Below are 25,649 nucleotides of genomic sequence, written 5' to 3'. Positions count from 1 at the left end.
CCTTCTGAATCACTTCGTGTACAAATAAGAGTTATACCATTTAAATCTGTGTGGATTGATGCTTTTAAATCACTCTCTATAAAGTATCATTAAACTAAATAAATCTCTATAATCAGTGCCCAAACTGAGGGGCAGGGGGGAAAGGGGAAGAATTGGGGAAATTTCTAGAGATGAGAAGGGTTAATCCCTATAACACATCCACTTGCAGCTCTTCAGCTTCCTGCCTCTCCTCTCATCAGCTTCGGTTTGGGTTGGTAGTTTTTAAGGCCCTCCCCCCTGCAAATGGGAAAGATATGGAAGTTCATCTAGGATCTCTTGCTTGACTCAGTATTATGTCATTAGATGTCTTGGGATATTCTCGTTCTTATGAAGGATTCCATTGTGGGCTTAGTGTGCTGGACCATAAGACTCTGTGAGAAAAAAATGCGTAATTACTGGGGTGGGGAAGTCTGTGCTTAAGGACTGCAGAACTTGTGGCTTTTTTTCCTGCCTTTTTGCCTACAAGCTGATTCCCAGTCTGGAGGAAGAGACTGAGGGCTTCTCTGCACAATTGATTACATAGTAATTCAAAAAGCAAAGGACATAATTTTCTGATATAGGTTTATAATAACTTTTGTCTTAAAATAATAGGCAGTATACAGAACATACAAGTGAGTTTTACAGAGAGATGCTGTTGTATCCACTGACTTCAGAACCTGCCAGGTAGCTCACAGATTGCTTTCTCTAGCCCTCTGATTACTGTGAACATGTATGGATAGCTTTTGTCTTTCTGCAGTTATTCAGGTTTCAGTTGAGAGTTTACAATGCCACCTGTCATTTTCACTGGGGGAATGAGGGGAAGCTTCTGTGCAGAAGTTGCTCTTGTTCAGCTGGTGTCAGTAGTGCAGCTGGGGTATAGTATGCCAGGTCTGCTCGAGAGAAACATTGAGATCCTGGAACTTTCTTAAGGATTTGCAACACCCTTCCTATGGCCTTGCAAAAAAGTAAAAGCAAGAGTGCTTTCTACAAGAGTATCTTATTTTGAACTACAGGTTTTTGCTGGTGAAACTTTACTGCAACAAATTCTTGGGCAGATGCAGTATTCCTCAGTTGTTGCGTTCCAGTGATCAGTCCTCTAAGTTCGTATCAGTTGCATGTCCCTTTGCAAAGATAACAATGGGCAAAGGAAGTTTCACAGTTTAAGCAAGGATTGCAGACTCCTCCTAGGTAAGAGATTAGTTTTGCTGAGCAAATAGAAGGGTCTACAGTACCTCCTGGGAAATGTAGTCCTTTCTTTAGTGCTTTGCAGAATTAATTAAATAAAAGCCATGCAGTTGAACTACAACTCCCAGAATGCCATGGCCCACAGGGCACAGGTTTTTTAAAAATTGACGGGAGGGGGGTTGCAGTTGATTCTTCCCTGTGTTGTTCCCGAGTCCTCAGGTTTGGTCTAACCACTCAGCCCGTTTCGGTGCTTTACACGTGTGCACGTCCACAGTGTCCTCGCACTCCTTGCAGCGCACAGCGCAGCACCAGTGGAACTTGCACTCACACTTGGTAATGCGGGTGACGCGAGTGGTGTCGTACCCCCGCCCACAGCACATCACTTCACAGCCGTCTGTCCCGCGGGACATCTTGTTGCATACACGACCTGCAGTCCCCAGGGAGCCTAGAGGAAAGAAGGAAGGAAGGAAGGAAGGAAGAGTGAATCAGGCTGTTCTTCCTCATTCTTGTCCAAATGCCTCCTCCAGCCCACCCTGTGTGGTTGTTTGCTGTGGGTAGAACTGGATATTTACCATCTGCAGTGGAGACCTTAGATGTGACTGTTTTATTAGCAAGTGAAATGTAGTTATTTCTGATGCAATAGACCCAAATTTATCATGATCTGGCCTTTCTGAGGTCAGGGAACAGGCTGCTGGGAACAGATTGCAGAGCACATGCATGTGCTTGCTTTGGTTTAGCAGCATGTCTTGCAGTGTGGATAGAAAGCCTGGCCTGCTGGAGCTGCCTTGGTGACCCTCCGAGTGGCTTCTGCCCCCTGTCAGCTCACAAAACTTCTTGCTGGAGTATGCACCCTCTACTGCCATGACTGAAGAAGCAGTGGCAGGTGGGGATGGGCTTTCAGCCTGTCCAGCCTGCGCTCCAGGAAGGCTCCTGAAGGTCAGTTAAGTGTGTGCATGATCAGCTGGCTGGGAGCAGGAGTGGTTACGGCTGCAAAAGCTAGAAGTCACCCCCTGCCACTGCTGGACAGAACATCTTGGCTAATGGCTCAATTAAGCATGGCATCCTGCAAGCGGTTCACCTTCCCTGTGGAGCGCTTTTGTGTCTCGGCCACCCTCCTGCGCGCCGGGAGGTGGGCTGGCTGCCATGGTAACTGACAGCCGTCTGAAGCCTCTCCGACCTGATGGATGGCTCCATCGCTGGGAAAGCCATTGATCTTTACAGAAGCTGAGTAGCAAGGACACTGGCTTCCCCGTGTGTCATCCCAACCTCAGGCTGTGTTCAGAGGAGAAGCCTTCAGCTTGTTATGCTAAATGGGCCCTTTATTTCCTATTTAAGGGAGCTTTGGTCTGCAGAAGAAAGGCTGCTGCATTCATTATAAGAGGTGTAAGAGATTTGGATCGTTGGCTGTGAAGCCTGGGGGTTTTGGATGAATCCAGTTCTGCTTTGTGCACATGTGTGCACTTTCATGTGCCCTGACAAGGTGCTCTGTGGATACAGTGCTCCAGTGGCTAACAACAACTGAGGGCTCTGGGGGTAACTGGCTACAGCATCGCCTGTGACAACAGCTGTTGCAAGCTGTTTGAGGTTTGACTGGTGTCTTCAGCCAGATGCATGTGAAATTAGGGCATGCAAAAAATCTTATAACAGGTACAAAAAAATCTCTGCCTCTCTAAATCTGTCCGCTTCCTCATCTCACGCTTTTGTTAGTGCGATAATACCTCGAATGTCAGGGAAAGGACGGCTGGAGAGTGAGCACAGAGGGTAGCAGCTTTCTGGTGCTATTGAGGATACTTTCCTGCTTTTGGTATTTGGTATAGCTGTACCAAATCTGCCCCGCGCAGGGAACCCTGTCTGCGTGGTGAAGGCATAAATTTGGCATAAGCTCTATTGAAGATATGACAGAAATTCAATGGAACAATTTCTGTCAGACTCAGCTTGAGCGCCTGTGAGACTCAAAACCAATGACTGTGTTAGCCTAAATGCCACAGATTAGAAATGATCCCCAGCTCCTAGAATATCCCGAGGATAAACAGGCTGGTGTAGTGCCGGGTAGCTGCCAGAGAGGCTGTTTCCCTTAAGAGCCTGACAGCCATTGATTTTTTCTGATAGTGTCTTGACTTACGTGTACTTGGACAATTTAAGGATTTAATTTCAATGAAGTTCAAATTCCGTTACAGCCTCTTTGCAGCCTGGAGCTCACGCATGCCTTCCTGCCTGAGCAGAGAGCAGGGATTTGCAGTGCTGTGCTAATGCAAAGGCAAGGCGGGCACTCTCGCACACTGAGGACAGTCCTGCATGTCCTCAATCCCATAACAGCACCTTAGAACTGATGCCCTAACAGGTAATCTCTTTCTTGTTAGAGGTGGTGGGAGTCCTGCCAGGCTGGGCTGTTTGGGAGTTGCAGACCTGACAGGAGAGAAGGAGGAGCTGCTTTTACACTTTTTTTTTTTTTTTTTTTTTTTTACCTGCTGACTTGTCCATCACGCAATAATCAGGTGAGTTCTCAAAATACACCAGGTCTGTTTTTGTGGGCTTCCTAAAGTTCTTGTTGGCCAGAGTAAAGCCAGTACCATCTTGGTTCATTGTCACTTGGATGGCCCCGTTGTATTTCTTCCGTAGATAATCCCCTGTTTTCCGAAAATCTGACATTGCCAGCCAGCAAGTCCTTAGTGTGCAGGAGCCACTGACTCCATGGCATTTGCACTCCAGCTTCAGGAAACGCTTGACAGCCTGTGAGAAGAGGGATGCTATGAGGCGAGACAGAGACCCTGATGTATCTTGGTCCTTGGAGCAGCTTATCAGCCCTCTTACTTGCACGGGATCATTCTCCCTAATGGGAAGGGCCAGTGTGTGGTTTCTGTGAGCCCTGCCCTTTGAAAAGGCCACTCAGGTGAGACTGGAAAACTATGCAGTTTTGCCCTTCAGTGGGGACCCCCAGAGCAAGTGAGCTCTAGGAATGAATTAAGGCAAAGGTAGAAAGTCTGTCTGATAAAAACAAACTTCCTTCTCCTCTTCCCTTCGAGGTGTGGCGTCCCTTCAAGGTGTGCTGCAGTGATGCATACTAAGGATGCATTTCAGTGGATGCTGATGCTAACATCAGCGAGGACATATATGCTGGGAGTGAAGGTAAGCAGGGGATTTGTGATTCCCATGGGGCCATTTGCTGTCCTGAGCATGCGGAAGAGCACAGAGAAGGCAAGGCAGTGCTCTGAGGGGGGTGTTCCTCTGCAGAGCAGGCAGGTCCTGCCTGCATCAGGACCCTGGCCTCCATGGGCAACCTAAGTCTTGCCCCCTGCCCTTGCTAACGCCAGAGCTCTGCCTGGCTTGTCAGCAGAGCAAGGAGCTGCTCCTGCTACCCACTTCCACTGAAAGGGTCCCTGAGAGCCTGGGTGCGACTGCTGGCTTGGCACAGGCACCAGCAACTTGAAGGCAGGGAGGTACCTTCAGCTCTTTAATAGGCACTACCTGCTGGACTCTGCTTCGGGAAGGTTGTGCCCAGCTGCAAAGGACACCCCTTGCAGCAGAAAGGGATGTGGGGAGGAATGTGGGAGCTGTCTGAGTGCCAGTGAACTCACCATCCTCCCACAGCGGTTGTTGTGCAAGTTCATCAGTGCCCGGGCATCTTTCACTTTCTTCTCCTTGGCATCCACAAAGGCTTTGGCAAACCTGATCCCGTAGTTGATGTTGTCGCTGCAGCCACCCCAGTCGAACTCCCCACGCTCATCCTTGGATCGGCCCCTCTTGAGAGGGTCGCAGCTGCAGGCTTTCAGGTCCCCTTGGCTGCAGGCTCGGGTGATGGCATAGACCACTCCTGCTGAGGAGATGGCGTAGACAAAGGCGGCCTCCCTGCTGCCTGCCACAGGGAAAGAGAAAGTGAGGATGGGGAGTGAGTGTGCAGGGGCTTGTTCTGGGCCTGGGGATCCCAGCTCCAAGAAATGACACAAAGGTGCAGTAGCACCTTTGTGCCTGGGAGAGAGACATATGCTGTGTCCTGCACAAAGGCAGAGTCCTGTCGGTCTCTGCTGTGTCCACACTGTCCAGCTTTGTCTCTAAAGAGCAGCAGCCAGCGTTGCAAGTGAGGGATGGGGATGTGATAGGACGATGCAAGACTGACGGTTTCTTGACCTCAGCATGCAGAAAAGAGCTGGGATGCTGTAGTGCAGGGACTAGAAGACCAAAAGGGCAAGACCAGCCAACAAGTTTCTGCCAGGGCCCTCATCCCAACTAGGATGACGCTGAGTGCAAGCAGTGGAGAAGCTGGAGCGCACTCCAAACCGAGTGGAAGGAGGCAGAGCTGCTCCTAGGAGGAGCGAGGATGGCTGGAGATGGCAGGAGCTGGGGGGTGGGCTTTTGTTTGCAAAGGCAGCCCCGCAGGGCAGGGGCCTGGCTGGGCAGCTGCTGGAAGGCTCTCCATTCAGCACAGTATGCCGCCTGGTATTTTATGGCTCTGGTTTTAATTCACAGCTGTTTCTATAATGTTGTAAAAGAAGCTGAAAATCAAAACCATGTTAGTCTTCATTCTGAGAGCCTTTGAAAGCAACTTCAAAGAGAATAGAGCTCTCTTTGGGCCTAGCAGGATGGGACTGTGGCAAGGAGTTTTCATGACTGCCTGTCCTTTGCCAGGACAGGATGTAGGGTCTTGGTGGAAAGAGGGCACTCACAGGGATGGTGAGGCTCTGACGCAGGCAGGTTGCAGCACTAGGGACTAGTGCTCCTATCTTCCTGCTGCTTAATGTTCTTCCCCTTCCATCTGGCCCTGACAGCTCCTGTCTGGTAGTAGTCTGAGGTCTGGCTAGTGCATCCTGCTGCTTGTCCAGCCCCTCTCTGTGAGCTGCCCCTTCCCCCAGCCAGCTGTGACCAAGCTCACCAACCCCCTTGTTCCCTTCTGTGGGTGCTCATGTCCTCCATATGAGCTGCTTCTGGTGAATAAAAATGCTGTTTCCAGCCACATTTGATTTAGAGGCCACATGGCTGGATTTGCCATAGCAGTGTGCGTCATAGGGAGCAGCATCTGTCACCCAGGAGCCCTCTCAGCAACAGGTCACACTGTGGCTTACGTGTGCTCCCAGGGTCATCTCCTTTGGCAGGGGGCCCTCCCATCCTCGTCCCTCCCTGGGAGCTGCTGGAGCCCACGTTGCTCTTTCTGCTCTGGAACCACCTCTGTCCCTGCACCACCTCACACCTTCCTTCTTCAATTCTTGGACATGTTTCTGCTTTGTAGTATAAAATCTGTCTGGAACATGAGGACTGGACATGCTTTGAGTAGGGGTGAAGGACAGACCCTACATCACCCATCTAGTTTCTGATCACTTCTAGGCACATAGGAGCTTTTGCATCACAGCAACTCCTATGGCTCCGGGGGTAGAAACTATTTTCAGTGATGCCTGAAAACAGCATCATCTTGCAGTTCTGTCAGGGTTTGCAATTTTCTTCTCCCGGAGCCCAAGCTCCAGTGTCTTGCAATTGGCAGACTCAGGTTTCTCTTTCTAAGGAACTTGTGAATTGTTGGTTCCATAGCAGATCTTGAACACGTAATCCCTATAAACTCGAGAACTAGATGGGGAAATACACAATCCATGTTTATCCTTTAACAAACATATCCGGCCTCCTGACTGAGGCCCAAGTCATGGTTTTTGAACTTGTGGGATTTTTGGGCTGATTCTAGTTTAGCAAGCATGTTCCTGATCCACAGGGACTGATGCATGGATGGGCCAGTGCAGTGGGCCTGCTCCCAGCTCTCCGGACACTTCTGCAGTGTGGCTGCCTCGTGCCTTGGCAGAGCCGAGTGGCCTCCACTTCACTGCTTTCCGTGCACGGGCTGCACAGTTCCTTCCTCACCTGGCATCAGGGAGAAGCTCCCTTCTGGGCAAGGCTTGTGCTCTAGCCTTTTGTGTAGGGGTAGATTCTGCCCCATAAGCATGGCCCTTTTTCAAGATGAAGCCCAAAGCAACCACTTGAGCTTTAACTCTGCCTTGCCTCCCTTGCCATGCAAGGGAACAGTGAGTTCCCACGTGAACTGCTGATTCCTGGCCAACCCTGCTCTCCAAATATTTATATATCCCATTACTGTTTACATATAAGCCTGTTCTCCGGAGGTGTCTCCTCCTTCCCCCTTCTCCCTCAGTGCTCCCTCTGCTCCATCTCATCTGGTGCAGCTATTTCAAAAGCACTGGTCTGCTCCCATTACTGTTTGATTAATTTGCAAGGAAAGGCAAAGCTCTCCAAAGGAAGTAATCCAAGCCACTGTGCATGGCAACCCATCGAGAGGAGAGACTCTCTCAGAGCAACGATGAGGGGAAAACAAGGTTCCTGAACCTCCTGCCTTTGTGCAGTGAGACAGGGAGTACCACGGCTGGATACGTGTGACAGCGTTGGGGCGAGGAGGCTCTGGGGCCTTTGCTAGAGCCAGGGAAGGTTGGAGTTAGTCCTGAGAGGGTGAAACACTTCAGTGAGGGGAGGTGCAGCTGGCTTGGTAATGGCTGGACACGAAGCCCATTTGCGGAAGACTTTGAAGAGGGGAATCTAATTGCCGGGAGGCACGCGTCTCTGCCGAGCGTGGGCATTGCCGCGGGTGCGGATTAGCAGCGGCGTCGCCTCCGGGCGCGGGGGCGAGGGGTGTGCAGCTGGGGAGGCATGCCCATGCCATGCTGGGGCCCGCGCCTAGGGAGCGGCTCAGTCCCCGGGGAGCTTTAACCCCCAGGCAGACAGGAGAGGGGGTGGCTGGAGCCCGAGGGCCGCAGGGCCAGCCCTCTCGCCTCCGCGGGCGCTGCGGTGGTTTGGCTCCGCGCCCGCGGGCGCAGAGTGCTCCCCGGCACGCTGGCTGGGCTGGCCCCATGCCTGCGCTGGCGGCCGCCGAAACCCAGCACAGCATCTGCTGCAGGGAAAATCCTTATCTGGAGGGCGATGGGCCATGGAAGGGTGCCCAGTGAATCACGGGGCGAGCAGACCATGCCCTCTCCTCCTGCTAGTGGGCAGAGACCTGCTGAATTAATGCGGGGTTTGGCACGTGGCGAGGAGGGCTTCATAACAGGCTGTGCTTTAAGAAGCTGGTGGATGCCAGCTGCAGGGAATGACCTGGGATGGAGACAGACTCGTATTACCAAATCCCCTGCCAGGCAGGTTAATTCCCTGGCACTGGGCATCTTGGTTTGAAGTGAAGTTAAATTGCAAGTGAAGAAGTTAGGGATTCATACTGAGGGCAATTTATATCTACCTGCTTCCAGATTCTTTTCATGTTTCCTTCTTTACTGTGTGCTGCATCCTTTGATACAAGCCTATCTCCAAATGTGCAGTGCGCTGGAGCCCCTTTACAGCCTCTGGACGACCTTGCGCTGGTGCAGGGGCTAGAACAGGACCGAGGAATGGCTCTGCCTCTGTCCCTGCTGGAGCCCCGGGGCTGCGGGAGGGGATGAGGCTGGGGGACAGTGTTTATTTTGCAGTGGCTGCTCTTGCATGCTGGAGTTGCCGGGTTGCAGGTTTCCCAGGCTGCTGCATCGTTTCTATTTCCACATGCATCAGCTGTCTGGGGTAGCGGTTCTGCGTGACTTGATAGGGTATGGGACGTTCCAGAATTAAATTGCTCCCTTCCTGTCCTCCTGCCTCTTTGGATGGAGAGAAACCTCAAGTTCTCCAGCAAATGTTTCCTTTCCCTGAGGATTCCCTATTCCTGCCTCACCTTCACAGACTAGCTGACTCAGAGATATGAAAGAATTTAAATGTGGAGCTCCTCATAAATCTAGAGGGAGTGACTGGCTAGCTAGCTTTCCCCTGTGGTGTGCTGCACACTGCATTTTATTGGGTCTGATTTCTTATTTTCTGCAGTAAAATGTCTTCCTTGCTCTGCGAAGAACATGATTTTATCCACATACCTGGTTGATGCCCAGGTTTCTTTCTGCCACTGTGTCTGGAGCACAGCTAATTAGAATTTTCCTACCAAGATGTGATTTCAAGGAAAAGGGTTGTTTTAGGGGGGAGGAAATGAAAGGAGAACTTTTATCTCCTTTTGTTGTTGTGTAGTTTTTTTCCCCCAAAATGTCTCTGTAAAACAAATGTCATTTGCAGCCTGCCATTTGGGGTACTAATTCTAATTTCCTCTTGTGATGCAGGTGTCCCTGAGCTGAGGCTGCGGTTTAGGAACGGGCTGTGCAGAAAAGGGAACCGCGATGGGACCTACTTCGCAGCATGACTCTGCCGAAGACGGTGTGGTCTCTATCCAGAGTGCTGCAGTTCCAGCGGTGGTGCCGGAACTGGTGCTGGCATTCCCGGATCCACTCCTTGGCTCCCTCCCCGACGGACTGCATGATGTCGGGGTACCTCTGGCACAGCTGGCGCTGCTTGTTGACCAGCCCAGGAATGTTGTCGCAGATCACCCTTGCGCCCAGGGCCCCAATGTACCTGCAGCGGAGAGACGGTTGTCCTGGCATGAACACATTGCGCTTGGAGGCTTAAGGTGTGTGTGTTTGGGGAGGGGTCTTGATCCCGGCTCCTGACCGCTGCTGGGCAGTGGAACGTTGTGGTGAAACCTGCCTCTTCCTCTCTGCTTTCCAGCTGTGTCCCGCCTGCGCCGTGCTCTGCTGGAGGGCGGCTCTGCACGGTGGCCGAGCTCACGACGGGCCCGTCGCCTCCGGTGGCACGCTGCCCTCGCCGGGCCGCGCGGCGAGCCTCCGCGTGCTCCGCTCGGCTGCGCGCCGAGACCGCCCCGGTGCTGCGGTGCGGACGGGCGGGATGCGGGGACGGGCGCTGCTGAGCCGTCACAACCCCTGCGGGCTGGTCTTTGTGTTTAACAAAACAAGCCCCGGCCGCAGCAGGCCCGGGGGACGAGGGGGAAGCGCTGCTCGGTGCAGACTTGCTGCTACGCGGAGCCGGGGAGCCTGCAGACCAAGCCCCCCTCCAGAGCCACAGCCGGGCACAGCGGGAGAGACGGTTGCTGTAAAACGGGGTAACCTGCACCCTTAAAGCCTTTTGCACGCTCTTCTCTCGCCCTCCCTCTACCTGTCGGTGAATGTTTACGATAATGCCCCGAAGACTAATAGCCAGGAGGGCTGGCGATGTCTCCCGTCCTGCCCGTATCCCGTCTCCTCCGGCGTTGCCTCCTCACGCTGGGGAGAAGGTGGGGAGCTAGGGCAGAAAGCAACGCACAAGCAGTTGTCTGGTGCGGGCTGTCTGAGCCTGGAGGGCAGCTTTGCACCGGGACCGGGCCGGGGCGAGGGGAGGGATCCCGAGTGCTTCCTTAGGAACCCTGCAGACTTCTCCGCTGTCTTTAAAGCAACGCAGACAATGGAGACAAGCGTGGAATTTTCCATCTCCATTCAAAACCCTGCCTATGTCTCCTGTTTACCCCAGCCAGAAAGCAGGATTCTTTGTGCTGGAGAATGATTTTTGCCACATACCATGGCGTTGTGATTCTGGCTGGAAGAGAAGAGGTTTGGGTGGGATTCAAATTTTTCAAACCCCCAGACTGGAAATAAGACCCTCTCTTTAATAATAATAAAAAGCAATAAACTTGGGCAATATTTCATTGTCTCTCTCTGGCTATGATCTATCATTTCTATCAGTCCCAGAGATAGCTTGCAGACCCAGGAAAGCCCTGTGAACACAGAAAGCAATGGACTCTTTTTCTCTTTTTTAAAATATTTTGTTTAAACACTGGCAGAAGCACAAGGTCATCTCAGGCTGGAGTTGAGGATAATAAACCCGGCTCCCCATGGCTTTGCACGCCGGGACTCTGATGGCCAGCGAGCATTATTTTTACAGGCTTGCTCATCAGCCTTTCATCATGCGGCAGTGGCACAAGAGAGATGGCAGAACCCATTTAAAAAAGAAAAGCCGCTGGGAGCTCATGGAGAAAGGCCGACTCCAGGCATTTAATTGCCTCGCTCGCGCTCGGCTGCAAAGAGAGGCTGGTTCCTCCAGCTGTGCGGAGGGCAGAGCGCGTCCCGCTGAGCCCTCGCGGAGGTGCAGGCGAGGGCCTCTCGTACCCTTTTTCGGCATCCCCGCGCTCCGGGAGCGGGAGCTCCAGGCTGCCGCGGCCCCGGCAGCGAGCGCGGGGCGCGGGCAGAGCCTGCCCAGGCGCCCCGTGGGACCGGGGCCTCGGCAAAGCCGGAGCAGCGCCTGGCCCCCGGCGCGCCTCGTGCTTTGCCGCTCAGACGAAGCGGAGGATCATCCTCAGCGGCGGATGGCGAGGGAAGGGGATTGTGTAGGAGCTGGAGTCGCGCTGCTTGGGCGCGACCGGCTCGGCATGGCTTCTGCAAGCTCAGCGGGGGGGAAGGCAGCGCGCTGACACCTGGCACCACGATCCAGAAGGCAGGACGGGCTGCCAGGGTCTCAGGCCATGCCCACGCCCTGAAATCACTCTGTTTAAGCTGTCTTGACCCAAGCAAGGACTGGGATGGTTTGTGTGTCATTGCCTGAGCTGCTGTGAGTTGAGAGCCAGCGACAGGGCAGCTGTGGCAAGGCAGCAGTGTTTTGGGATGTACCAGTGGCCAAAGCTCCTCTTCACTGGGGGGAGATGCTGAGAAAACTGGAGATGAAATGCTCTTGGATGGGCCAGCTCTCAAGGGCCTTTGCCAGGGACCCTGTCCCCTATCCTTCTCCACCTTTGCTAAGTTGGGCTGCTTCTCTTTGATTAGATGCGGTGTTGCTGTAAGCGAGGCTTGCTTTAAAGAGACACCCTGTGAGCTGACAAAAGAGATGCTTCCCTGGTGGGAAAGCGGGCAGATAAAGCAATGACTAACCCAATCTCCTGGGAGACTGAGATCAAGGGAAATCCTCCAGGCAAGATAAACACCAGGCACTCCATTTTTCACACTGCGAGCTAATTACTTCTGTTCTTCTTAATTCTCCTGCCAGATATCTAGATCACAGCAAATATTGCCAGCAGGAGAAAGTGCGACAAGAGCGCACAGGAAGCTCGCAGACCTTGCGTTTGTTCATGAGCACCTTGCCAGAGTAAGTTGCTCGGATTCCCCTCCCTGGCACGAAGGGATTTTCCTCTCCTTGTGGTTGCAAACAGAGAGCAGTTTATGTTCTATGGTACCTATGGGCCTTCAGCCTAGATTACATACATAAATCAGTCCCAGGACTCCTGTGGCATTGCAAAGTGGCCTGGCACAATAAGGGGAATTCATTTGTCCCGGAAAGCCTGCAGTTTTCTAGGTGACAGCTAGATCCACCATTTTTTGAGAAATTCTCACTGGGTTCTGTTACTCTGAGATGGAGCAAAACAGAGAACATCTGAAAATTTCCTGCCAAGCAGAATTTTGGGAGGGAAAGAAAACAAACATTTGTTTTGGATTGATTAAAATCTCCCTTCCAATCATATTTCTACAAATCTATGATATTTAAAAACTGCTGAAATAGGCAATGAATGTTCTGAAGAAATCCCTAACCTTATCAGAAGTCTGCTTCATTTTTAAAAAAATGAAGTTGTGTTGGAAGTGGCAAATCTGTGTGAAATGCTTTACTCCTAAGGAACCTGCATTTTTACAATAGAAAATAAAAATCAGTTCAAAATGTCTGATCATTTTTCCATGGAATCTCCATCAGAAGATGACTGCTGGTGGGGGGGGAGAGCAAGGCAGAACACACCACATCAGGTGAGGCCCTGAAAGGGCGCGTGATGCTGCCTTCTGCGAGGTCCTCGCACGGTGCAGGGTGAAGCCCTTGCATCATATTCCTTGCTAGAGGCTGCTCTCCGTGGAAGGTAGGACTTGTTTGCCTCGCTCAGGTAGCCCAGGCTGGCACTAGTCCCTCTCTCCCTCCCAGCCTTTGGCTGCATTATGCTGCGTCACTTACATTTTGCAAATCAGCACATGGGCGATGCCTGTATCACAAACATACTCTATCTCCCTTCTGCTACTTCAGCTTCCAGGCTACCAGGAGATGGCTGTGAGCTGCAGATACCACAGAGTGTTTCAGGAAACACAGTGCTACCATACAACCCTCCAGATCTCTGCGTTACTCCTTTTCCTTGTTTTCCTGCAAGGAGCAACTTGTTGACATTCTGCGCAGTACCAGAACCGGCTGGAGACTTCAGGTTACAAAGGCAAGTGCTTTCAGAGCCTGAGATGTGAAGGAGGTAACGTGGTCCTAGCTTCCTGCTATTCTTCCTCTTTGTAAGTAGATCTGTTGCCTAAACACGTCTAATGATGCAGCTGAAGTGGGCTCTTTCTCAATAGCCTGCAAGCGCTGCCTGCTCCAATGCATTGGAAGAACAGAAGAGAGCTGTCACATGTTGACTCCCAGTTGTTTTTCTTGTTCTAAGAGTCTGCTGACTTCTACTCTTATAAACAAGGAGAAACCTAAATTGCTTCTAAGATAAACATGCAAATCAGAGGCAGACGCATCTATTTACTTGGCAGCACGCATTTTGTTTTAACCCTCTTCCAATGCTTGCCTCTGTGCAGCATGTATTTTGCTTCTGCACTTTCCATGAGAGCATGCTTGGCTTCTCAAAGGCCTTGCAGAACTCCGTAGGATGCTCTTGAGGGACTGTGTGGCCCATGTCACATCTCTGCCCTCCGTTAAGTCTAATCTGTCACTAAGTCTTGAGGACTTGGGGTTTTCCCACCTAGATCTTCTCTCTTCCCTTGTACATGCAGTTTCCTGTGGGTTAAGAGAGGAGCTGCACACTTGCATGTAGGCTGTGAGCACTTGGGTCCTGTTGTGTGTTGTACCCAGGAACAGATCCCACTGTTCTTGCTCTTACTCCATCTTCATAGTGAAAACAGAAAACTGCTTTTCTGCTTTTGCCACCCACACAGCTTCCCTGTTGCTGAGATTTTCAATATGAAAGACCCAAAGCCTCAGAAATAATGCTGTACCACAGGCGTGAAAGTGGGCAGATCAAGAGCACTGCCAGAGCCTAAGGCACCTTAACAGTAAGCAAATAGGAATTTCCACATTACTGGGGAAAGCAGGACTCCCCAGAAGCCTGGGCCAACCTGCCCCAAAAGCTCAGCCAGGGTAGCTCCGGGGAGGCGGGCAAAGGCGTTGCGCAGCGGCGGAGAGGGTTCTCGTGCTCACGGGAGCCCAAGCCAGCGTTTACGAGGAACGTGAGACTTCGTTCTCCAGACACAGATCTACATAACTACAGATCAGAGCAGGAAGATGCTCCAAATGATGAGAAGGGGGATTTGGTTTGTTTTGCTTAAAAATAAACAACCCCCTGCAACGGAGACCTGAGGGCACCTACAGATTTTTGTTATTCAGAGCTGTTGGTAGTAATTTTGTTTTATTCCCCGAATGTTACTGACTGAACCACTGGTTTTGTGAGGACAGCTCTCCAGTCCCCAAATAGGCAATGGCAATAAAACAAACCCTCTCTCTACGCACCCGAACCCTGAAGGTCACCAGCCACCTGCAAACCAGCGTTCCTCCTGGGAGGAAAGTAAATCGACCCTGCACATAGCAGAGGGAGAGTGCTGGTGTTTAGTATCTCTGTAGCATGCCTGGGCTGCAGTTTTGTTTGTCGTAGGGCTAGCGTGAAAATTACTGAAGAAATAATAGCAATTCTGGGGCTCCAGTCGCTGAAATGGTTGGGGGCAGGCTGCTAATTCAGGGGGCAGTATGTTTCCTCTTTCTGATGCAATCACAGGACTTGGCTCATTGCATGGTATCAGCATTTGCTTGACATGTCAGTGTGGGGGTACTCCATTTATGGCTCCCCTGAAATAGTGGAGATTCTTCTCCTCTAATAGGAATCACGTGCTCTGACTTTGCGGCGAAGCTGCCTTGGCTGCCTCCGCGGCAGACACAGTGATCCGGCGAGATGGGAGACCTAGCAGAGGCTTGTTCAGGTTGTGCCTGTCTTCTAGGCTGATCGGGAGATAGCTGGTGGAAAAAGCTCCCTTGGAAAGTTAATTTTGGAAGAAATGAAAATATTTCATGGGGAAGAGTAAATTTCAGTGGCATCAGAGCTTATCGAGTTTGTAACTTCTTCGCCATAATGTCAACGTGTTGTTCAGAAATATACTATATTATAATTCAATTCTTATTGAAGATTATATCCCTATGTTAGATAAACTGTGCTATCTAATATTTCATTTTACACTCTTTTATATGGTATTGAAACAAAATATTTGAACACTACTTGATTTCAAAAGAGAATTTTTTGGAACTGCCTTTCTGAGACAAACCTCAAAATTCTTTTTTTTTTTTTTTTTTTGCTTTAGAGTTAAAAGAACTGTTGAAAAGTTGGAAGTTCTCACTGAGGAGAAATCAAGGTTGCACCAATGCAGGAAAGGCACAATTTAAATTTATACAAGCAAGCTTAATTTAAAATCAACATTATAGGTTAAATTTACACTGGGAGAAGGGTATCCATGCAAACAATTTTGCTGGTGCAATAAAATAGACTTTAAGCCCATCTGATGCTCACTTGGGCAGCTCTGAGTATATCCCATTACTGTTAAGTACAGCAATGCTGCTCTCCCCCGTGAGGGTAAAGGGCTGCTGCCTGCCCACTTTGACATGCAAAGAGCTGAGGCACCAGGTTTTTCTCTCTGTTATTTTTTAATGCAGAGAGAGTTAATGGCTGAAAAATGCTGGTAGGATAGCATTTCTCCTTCCTGTGGCTTCTCTCATCCTGAGGATCCCAAAACATTCTGCAAACTGTTTGTATCTTCTTGTACCAGCACAGTGCAGAACGGGAGTGGAAATGAGGTGGTGACAGCAGGGTGGCGGAGGGAGGTGCTCTGCACAGACACGGCAGCATAAACCCTGCTCCTGACACACACACTCACAGTCAGCTTGATGGCCTCGAAATCATCCAGAGGTGCTCCTCAGACCTGGAGAGCTTTGGAGCAGGTTCTCAGAAAAGACGGCAGGCTCAGCCGTGACATCCCAGCCAACAGGTCTTCAACTCGCAAATTCATCTTGCGTGATGTTGCCTCTCCTCATCAATTGCAGGGTGCTTGAGCTGCTTGCTCCCCCCTTAAGACAACACGAGCAGCTTAAGCCCCTGCCCCGCTGCCACGTAAACTACTTACTGTGGTTTCTAAGAGGCCCTGTCTTTTCTTACCGTAAGTGAAGCTTGCACTATGTGCTGCTGTACAGGGCTGCACTCAGTGACTCAGAACTTAGCCAGACCATGTTTCAGAAAGAAGAAAAGCAGCCAAGGTATTGTTCCTGGCCACGTGGTGAGCGTGCCTCTGAACTTGATATCCTCGGATGGCCACTGAATGCCTGTCGTATCTAGCTCTCCTACCTATTATTACTCAGGCAAATAACCTCGGCATCATTTGGAAGAAATGCGAAACATCGAATCCCTCCACAGCTGAACAATTAGTGCCATCTGAATCTTGTACGGTGAACTGTAAGCTGGGGGTCAGTCGTGGCTGGTGAGCGCAGGATGTTCTCCTTATCTGGCTGGGAGAAGCACTGGCTCTGCTCTGCTTGCTGAGCGTGCCGTGGCCAACTGCTTGCTCCCGCCTGTTCGGGAGTACAGTCCTGGCAGGGGCGGCGGGACGCTGTCTTCAGCTCCACTTGTCACTTACAGCTTTGGGGACTTTCTCCAGGTTCTGTAGAGGAAACTGAGTGCTGTGAACATCCCGAAGCTTCTCGCTCTCCTGCGCCTGGATGAAGTGCAGCTGACTGGCAGGAGCCCGTACTCCTTCTCTGCTCTGCGCCCAAGTGCCCAGCCTGTGGGGACAGCTCCATCTCCCGTGCCTGTGCATACCTTCGTCCTCCTCTCTAGGATCAGCGTTCAGGGGGGCGGTAGTACTGCTGCTGCCTGTTCTGGGAAAGCTGTTGCTCCCCGTGCTGTTGAGTGGCAGGTCCCCAGCTCCTCGCAGGAGGCTCTTCGCTCCTTGCAGGTTCTGGCCCGTAGGCTGAGGCCCTGAACTTCTGCACAGAACAGCCTTGCTGTTGACTACTGCTGCAAGAGCACAGCTGAGATGAAAGCATGGTCTGGCTTTTCTGTGATATCAGGCACTGCTGGAGTCCTTCTCCTGGGAAGACGTATTTCTCCATTGCTCCCATAACCACTTTGATAATCCTGAAAGATCAACTTGGGGGCCAAGCTGTGTTGGCTTCTGTTCTCTTCCCATGAAATCTTTATTTTGGTGGGAGGCTGGAGAGCCCTAGGCAGCTATTGGAGACACATCTTTTAGATAGGATCAAATCTATCATGCCTGCCTTTTTGTCTGATAAAGAGAGAAAATTCCGAAGAGCCTGACAACATTTCACCTCCTCCAGTCCTTTGCATACTTCCCAAGGATACTGCACTTTCCTTTCTTTGCTCTCCATGGCTGTGGGTAGAGAATTTATAGCAAATTGCAAAGCACTTTGGGTTGTAAGGTGCTATAGACATTTGAGATATTATTTTATTATTATAAACCCTGAGTATTTTATTAAGCCCCACTGGGAACAGGGCCATCCTGGCCTGCTGGAATTGTTAACGCCTTGGAATGATTAATAGCCCTAATTTCCTCACTTAGAGCCACTACTCTATATATTGAGAGTGTTAGTCTCACTTGAATAATTTTTAATAGCATAATGCTGGGCCACTACTAGCGCCATTCAATGTGCGCATTTTTCATTCTTTGCACTATGATCTTTTTTTTCTTGTATGTCAACATTTTTCCAACTGTGTTCCTTTGATTCCATGTTGGAGTGCCCTCTCTGTGATTTTCTTGCGTTAGTGAGTAGCTTGCAGAATGAGGTTACTGTGGAAAGGGTTGTTACTTGAAATGTCTCAGAAACGCTGCACACGGATGGGGAACCGATGCCTTGCACTGTCCCCAGCGTAGGGCAATGCTACTGTGCCATCCGCTTGCCTGGTATAGGAGTGTTTGTTGTCTGAGTCCAGTATCTATGGTCACATGGAAGCTGAGATCTAGTCCGCTTGCTGCTGTATAAAGGCAAGATACGGTGTGTGCAGAGTATGTAGCAGGTCAGCAGCAAAGCCTCTGAGGCCTTGGACCAATGCATAGCAAGAGCAGATGCAAAATTAGGGAGTAAAAGCACCGGGAGAGAAGGACTCTGGTGCCTTCTGAAATAGTGGCCAAAATCTAGTTCAGTGATGGGTGAAAACTATTCCTCTGATGACCTTTTGGTAACGTATGAAGACAATACAAATTGCTCATCAGAAGTGCACTTTATCCTTAAATCTATTGTTTTTCCTCCCTAAATCTCAAAGCACTTTGCCTGGAGATGGGAATGTAATAGAGTCTCTGGCTTTCATATACACGTGCTCATCCATGGGAGAGTGCAAACTTGCAGCTTCCTTAAATTTCAGCTAAAGGCAAGGCGCTCACCCTCTGGATGGAGGCTAGAAACCAGAGCCGGAATCCAGATCTCTAAGGTCACCACTTTCCTGCTCCGCTGGAGGGAAGTGACTCCATTATCTTCTGTCGATGGTTCCAGGAGCAAAGCTGGTCCATACCCTGGCTCCTAGTGTGGGATTTGGGAGTCCGGATTAACATCCCAACTGCCACATATGCCCTGTGTGAACCCGAGCTAACCAGTGCCTTCCCTCCAGCCCTGTTTCTGATGGTGAAGTAGGAAGGATGATTCCTCTCCTGCCCTTGGCACATCTTGTGTGTTGGGCTGCAAGCTGCTCAGAGTGGAGATTGCGTGTTTATACAGGAGCTAGCACGGCACAGATCTCATCTCAGGGTGCTCTGCAGGCACTGCGGAAACCAGTATTGCCAGTAGTAAATGCTAGTGAGTTTGTAAGAGCAGAAGAATTTTCTCTTGTGCGTTTCTTTTTAAGAAAGATTTCCTATAGGTGAAAGTGACCCTAATGAAAAATGAACTAAGAAATACAATTAGGATTATTATAACTGAGCACAGTGACTGAGAGAACCCATCTGTTCCAATACACTCCCGACAAAGAACACCAGAACTGCTACAAAGGCCAGAGAGTTCATTTTCCATCAGTCTGAAGTTACTTTAAAACTTATATTTCAAAGCGAGGGCTCCCTGGATAGCTGGAGTTACAGAGCACTTCGGGATAAAGACTTCCTGGTCACTGACCTCCTGCTGTTATTACCATGCAAAGCACTTTGCAGCAGCAGACGTACAACTGCTGTGAGCCCTCCGGGCGATCCCGCCGAGCCCTGCAGCATCGCGGCGCTGCTCGAGCCCTCCTCCCGGGAGCGGGCCCGCGACGGCCCCGCCGCCGCGCGCTCCTCGGAGCCGCTGCGAGGGCTGCGGCGGCCACCGCGAGCGCGGCCCCGCCGGGGCTGCCGCGGGTCTGCCCTCGAGGCTGGCGCGGAGGGGAGCCAGCAACACCCACACGGACCCCAAAGGGTTACGCCGGCTTGCTCTGAAGTTCCTTTCATGCAGCTGTCTTTCCCTTGGCTTAATTTCAAACATTCCTACTGATGCTATTTCCCCTCCCACACACCTCAATATGGTGCCTGTTTAAATGAGCGTCTCTCTCATATATATCCTATATTCACAACACACGTGGCTTCATGTTCCATCGCTCTGCGCCCATGCGTTGCACTTGGCACAGGTGCCTCGGCAGATAACGAGCAAAGCCCTGAAGTGGCTCTTCCTACATATTGGGGCAAGAAACTCCCCTTCTTCGCGCGCAGCGGCTGGATTTCTGGGCCGGAGTGCCAAGGGGAAGGGCGCGCACCAGCTCCTGCGGTTCACCTAGCGCAGGCACCGCGGTGCGCCTTCTTGCTTCCGTTTGCCCTTGGCGCGCTGCTCCCTGCACGTGGAAGCAAAGCGCCCGCCCCGGCCGCAGAGGCGGTGAAGAGCGAGCGTGCCCCGTGCCGGACGCCGGGCTCGCGCCCCCTCGGAGCGCTCCGCCTCGGCACCGCCTGCCTGCTCCTCTCCGGGTGCTTTGGGCTGTGAAGCGCATACCCACGCACGCATCAGCACAGGGCGAGAGCGCCCTTAAAGTGCCTGAGGCCTTGAAGAGACCCACGTGGCCACCAGTGTCCCACACGCTTCTGAACCAGAGGACGAGCTTGCACTACTCTTCCTTCCACAGATTTGTTTTATCTCTTTGGGAGCCTGATGCCTCCCATCTGTTCCAATGCCAGATGAAATTAAATATTTGTAGTTTCCAAGGGCTGTGGTTAGCAATAAACAAGTTAGCTAATGAGGATTTGGTGTGTTTGGGAGTTGGGGGGGATTCATGTGGGTTTGCAGGCAAGTGGGTATGTGTGAGGGTGGGGTGCGTGGGGTGTGTGTGTGCGCAGCCTTGTGTACATTTTCTTTAACCAAACCTTCAATTTAAAATGGCTTTCCACACCAGAGCAACTAGCGGAGCTCTCAACAGCAAGTAAACTCTACTTAGTTATTTACACCAAGTTTGTTTATTGCACAGTTTATGTTTATAAGCAACATTTGTCTAATCTTCCAAATCTTTCGGAAGGAATTTTGGAGGCCCGCTCTGGGGCCTGATGTTCTCCCGCAGCGTGCTGAGGCCTGCGCCGCGGTGGCAGACCCTGCCAAAGCGGGCAGAGGACGGCTCCCAGGCCTGGAATCGTTTTGTAGATGATGCTGTTCTCCCTGCCCCAGAGTGCACTCAAGTGTAAACGGGATTTAGGGATTTTCCCGTTGCATTCCTTTTTAATTTCTGTGTTTCAGTTGGTATTTTGTTGCTAAGGAACGCTTTACAGTTTGGAAGCCGCCGGCACGGGTGCTGCTCACGGCCGCTGGCGCTGGTTCGCTTGCCGCCGCTCGGCGCCGCGGGACGCGGCCGCGCAGCGCCCGGAGCTGCACGTGCCGCGGCGGAGCTCCTCCGGCCCCGCACGCGACACCGCTCCCCCGCTCTGCGCCCACGCGCACCTACGTGTCCACGCACGCTATTTCCAGCAGCAAAGTTCACCAATTCCGGGAGTTTTTGTGAGGCAGCCTGGGCTATGCCTGACGTCACTGAAAATTAATAATTTGCAGTTGTTTAGAAGAAACATTTGGTTGATATTTCCTCTCCATGTACTGTGATCAGAACTGACCCAGTTTTTTCTATTAATCAACTTTAAAAGTTGACTCTGAAAATGAGAAGCATTTCCTCTATTTCCACAAGTTTATTGTGTGTGAATCCCTAGAAGAATTTGGCAATAATAATAAAAATAAGGAACGATGATGCACCACCAAATGTATTTACTGTAATATCAATAGTGCTAAAGATGTGCTTGGAAACCTATGTAAATCACTGAATAACATTTTCCCAAACCACAGCTGGTTGAAACCATTTTCAGTAAAACCCAATTTCATCTAAACATGCTATTTTATCAGAGCTGACATGTACAGCAGAAAAGCATTCGTTTTGATGAAGGTTTCTCTTAGGAATGTTCTGTTCTACAAAAAAGAAAGCAAAATCTAAAACATGAACTTTTGAGTTTAAAATGTTTGGGTTTTAATTAAAATATATATAAAATATATATATCTATATCTATTTAAAGGTCACTGGAACCAGTTCTGTTTCATGAAAACATTCAAAAGAATTGTGCTTGGCTCCACCATAGGGAATAAATGAAAGAATCGGGCTGCACAGAAAGGAGTTGCTGTTCTCCAGCTCGCTCCAACACTGAGCTCCGGCGCACGCAATAGCCCCAATTTCCCTGGAAATTGCCCCGGCTCTTCTTTCTCCTGAGAACAAGAAGCTGCCAAGCAGGGGGTTTGTCTGCAAGCTGCAACTACAAACTGCTGTGAGTGCTAAATCTAGCTTCCTCCAAATAAACCACAGTTATAGAGGCTTAAAATGTACCCATTTTTGCTCCTAGTTTTGGGATCAAAAGTCATTTGGGGAAGAAAGTCATTTGGAACTAGGGCAGGCACCACGGTGGAGTTGTTTTGGGAGGAGAAGTCGGGTATAAGAGCAAGGAAAATAGATTTTTTTTTTCAAGCCATCCCTAAAGAAAGGATTTTCGCTTTTCAGTCAGCCTCCAAGTGTGCTAACAGAACTCTTTCAGCTATGGGTAGATCAAACTGTGACTACTTGGTATCCTATTCTTTTTCCAGCTACTTTACCCCAAATGCCTAGTTCTGGTTAGAAATCAAGCTTCCCCTTCTCTTGCTTCCTTGGTAATTAAATGAAATAATCCAACTTCTTTACTACCCTAAGACTTTTCCTTCCTCAGCTTTTAGCATATCAGTAACATCACCTTCCACACAGATGTTGTCCTGTCTTTGCCTGCACTGATGGGTGGGGGCAGATTTCAGGGCTGGAAGCCAGGCCAGTGCTTGTATCAACCTGATCCTTGTGGATGGTGACTCATTTTCTCACCCAGTGATTTCAGTTCCATGTGGGCTGAACAGGCTGCAGGAGATCTCCTCTGGGTATTGCTGGGAACAGCCTTGTAAATGGTAGTTTGTATTGTATTTGCACCCAGAAGCCTGTGATGCCCTCTGAAAGAAGCTGCTCTTCATGCAGTCCACCTTTTGTGCCTGGCTGCAAGCCCAGTTGTTGAACTGGCACGCTGAGCTCCAGGCAGGGGTCTGAGCAGCACGCCACCGCGGCTTGTCCTGCTCCCTCCTGCTCGGAGCTCTCCCTTTCGCCTTTCTGATCCTGGAATCAATCTCAGACCACTGATGTGGTTGCTGCCTGCCACACCGTCAGATATACTCTCAAACGCAAAGAAGCCGTGTGTTACCGGCATGACTGTAAAGCTCTCGCAGCCCCTCGCAGCGTATTTGGGATAGTTAAGGAATGCCAGGAACCATCGGCTCACTGTTGGTGTCGGGTGGGTTGGATTTGATTAAGTTCAGCTTCATTCACTGCCAGTGTTGATGAGACTGATATGTAAACCAGTATTTTGTGCAAGATTAGAAAGGGCTTTAGGGGCACTGAGAACTTTTCTGAGGCCAAAATATATTTTTTCAATGTTATTTCAAATTTTCAATGACTATTTTTTGTCAATATTATTTTTTCAATATTTTCAATGTTCAATGTTAGTACGGGGGGCACTTGGAGAACGTCTCATTCCCTATTTTCCTAGTTACTCTCACTCTGCATACATGAATTAGTATTCCTACAAGAATTAGGACAGGAGGAGATTAATTTCTAGAAGGCTGAGTGGTTCCTGTTGCTTCATCTCTGCTGGTATTTTCTATGGCATCATTTTTAGCTGTCACCGAGCCTTTTCTTGTTCAAATGAGAGAGAACAGCAACTTGTTAGCTTGTAAGACGCTACCGTGCAAGTGCCCTGGGTAACAGGACAGCCGGGGGAGACTTGGGAAATGCAGCACGATCCCCGAATTGTGGAGAGCTGCATTTCCCGCTGCCACTGCGGTTCTCAGATCTGAGCTTTACAGCGGGGACCCGGCCCGAGGCGCAGCGGGCGGCGACCGCATTTCGCTCGGAGTGCGGCTCGGGCGACGGGTCGCCCCGGGAGCGGCCCCGCCGGCGCGGCCCCGGGAGCGGCCCCGGGAGCGGCCCCGCCGGCGCGGCCCCGGGAGCGGCCCCGGGAGCGGCCCCGCCGGCGCGGCCCCGGGAGCGGCCCCGGGAGCGGCCCCGCCGGCGCGGCTTCGGGAGCGGCCCCGGGAGCGGCCCCGACGGCGCGGCCCCGGGAGCGGGCGGGCAGCGCGGGGGCCGCTCGTCGCAGCCCGGCGCTGCCGGAGCGAGCGGCGCCGCTGCGGCTTCGCCCCGCGCGGTTGCTCCCGGCCGGGCTGCGGCCGCGGCCGGGCCCCCTCCGCCGTGCGCGGCCGCGTCCCTGCCCTCCTCCCGCGGCGGCCGCGCAGGTGGCGGCGCGGAGCCCCGGCGGGGCCGCTCCTGCCCGGCGCCGCTCGGCTCGCCCGCGGCGGGAGGCGACGGCGGGTCGGGGCCCCGCGCCGCGGAGCCGCGGAGGGGAGCGGGGGGACCCAGCGCAGCCCCGCGCCCGCCGGGGCAGCCGCAGCTCCGCGCTCCGCAGCCCGAGCCCGCACGTCGGGCGCCGCGCTGCTCGCCGCCCGCCCGCCGGCGCTTCGCTCCTTCCCGCTCCCGTCCGGAGCGCGGCGGGGCTCGGCGCAGCCCGCGGGGCCGCGGCCGCCGCCGGCGGGTCCTGCCCGGCCGCCGCCCGGCCGCCGCCCGGCCGCCGCCGCGAGCGAGCGGAGCCCCTCGAGGGCGGCGCGGAGCGAGACTCACCACCACGAGGAGTCGGCGCGGGGCGTCAGGGCCAGCAGGATGAGCACGAAGGGCAGGTAAATCCGCGGGGCCGCGCCCGCCGTCCGAGGGAAGGCTCCGCACTCCGCGCGCCCGGGGGCCAAGGCAATCCCAGGAGACACTTCCACGCGGTTTGGACTGAGCATATCTCTCCGGGGCGGCTGTCCAGGCGGAGAAATGACCGGGGAGGGGGTCCTACCCGGGCTCCCCTCGGGCCGCAGGGCGGTCAGCGCCGCGGGGCGAGGCTGCCGGCTCCGCGCGGCTGAGCGAGCCCCGGCTGGGCCCCCGCCGCCAGGCGCATGCTGCTGTGCGGGGGGCGGCGGCGCTCCCCGAGGGCTCCCGGGGCTCAGCGGGGCCGGCGCCCGCCGGGCGGAGCAGGGCGAGCGGCGCGGCCGGCCCGGGCCATAGAGGTCCTTGCGCGGAGGGCGAGGACGCTCTGGGGATGGGAGCGCGGGGGCCGCCGCCAAATATTGACAGCTCGCTGCGAGCTGCGGGCTCTCATTGGGCAGAGTCAGAGGCGCGGAGCCGCCGCTCCGGCCACCCCGACCCCCCCCAGGGCACGGCGGACAGCCCCCTGCGGGCTCCTGCCCACCGCCCGCGGGGGCCGGGGCCGCGCAAGGGCCGGGGCCGCGCAAGGGCCGGGGCCGCGGCCGCCGCCGTCGGGGCCCCGCCGCCGGGGCCGGGCGGGATGCGGGGCCGGCGGGGCGGCCCCGGCGCCTCCCGGCGCCTCCCGGCGCTCGGCCCCCGCCAGGTGTCACTGCAGGGCGAGAAACCGCCGGGAGGGGCGGCCCCGACGAGCGCCCCGGCCCCGGCCCCGGCCCCGGCCGCGACGAGCGCCCCGGCCCCAGCCCCAGCCCCGACGAGCGCCCCGGCCCCGACGAGCGCCCCGGGCCTGTCCCCGACGAGCGCCCCGTCCCCGACGAGCGCCCCGGCCCTGACGAGCGCCCCAGCCGCGACGAGCGCCCTGGCTCCACATCCAGCCCTGGCCCCGGCCCTGGGCCCGACGAGCACCCTGGCCCCGGCCCCGGCTCCTCAGGGCGCTCCTCAGCCTGGCCCGGGTGAAGCATTGGAGTGCAGCGCTGCTTCCTCGCCTCTCCCTGCGCTGTGCTGCAGCCCGCTTTGGCCCGGACCCTGCAGCTCCCAAGTGCACAGACGGTGCAGGCTGCTCGCCAGCGTCCTGGCTGCCAGGGGATCGCGTGGCGGGTGCAAGAGTTCAGCCCTGGGGAAGCAGGACTGCAAGCGCCGAGGCCCAGAGGGATGCGAAGGACACGGAGTCGTCGTTCTTGGAAGACTTGCTCCCTGAAGCAGCTCAACTCATGGTTTTTCCAATGAGGCCACCGCGTTCCTCTTCAGAGGAGAGTCCGTGTCTGGGCGCTGACTGTCGCCCACCTGCGCCCCTTTT

The 25,649-nt window shown here is 53.1% G+C and overlaps 1 protein-coding gene across 1 annotated transcript; it reads right to left on the bottom strand.

Annotated features, from left to right (window-relative positions):
* Positions 1 to 586: 586 nt before the first annotated feature.
* Positions 587 to 24,521, bottom strand: WNT2B (Wnt family member 2B). Its single transcript, XM_062595032.1, has 5 exons — positions 24,230 to 24,521; positions 9,377 to 9,597; positions 4,779 to 5,056; positions 3,669 to 3,933; positions 587 to 1,648 (listed from the first exon to the last, which is right to left on the bottom strand). Exons 1-5 carry the CDS (start codon positions 24,391 to 24,393, stop codon positions 1,419 to 1,421), a joined length of 1,158 nt encoding a protein of 385 aa, XP_062451016.1. The 5' UTR covers positions 24,394 to 24,521; the 3' UTR covers positions 587 to 1,418.
* Between the last annotated feature and the right edge of the window lie 1,128 nt (positions 24,522 to 25,649).

This window comes from Rhea pennata, chromosome 25, assembly GCF_028389875.1.
Source record: "Rhea pennata isolate bPtePen1 chromosome 25, bPtePen1.pri, whole genome shotgun sequence".
NCBI classification, from domain to species: Eukaryota; Metazoa; Chordata; class Aves; order Rheiformes; family Rheidae; genus Rhea; species Rhea pennata.
This window is presented reverse-complemented; position numbering and strand designations above follow the sequence as displayed.

Bases quoted from the DNA above. Each gene is read 5' to 3' on its own strand.
- WNT2B (XM_062595032.1), bottom strand. From the start codon at position 24,393: ATGCTCAGTCCAAACCGCGTGGAAGTGTCTCCTGGGATTGCCTTGGCC. The intron at 5,057-9,376 runs GTAGGTCCCATC...TCCCTGTGGCAG, and splicing joins CGGCAGAGTCATGCTGCGAA to GCAGCAGGGAGGCCGCCTTT. The intron at 1,649-3,668 runs GTAAAAAAAAAA...TCTTTCCTCTAG, and splicing joins CGTGATGGACAAGTCAGCAG to GCTCCCTGGGGACTGCAGGT.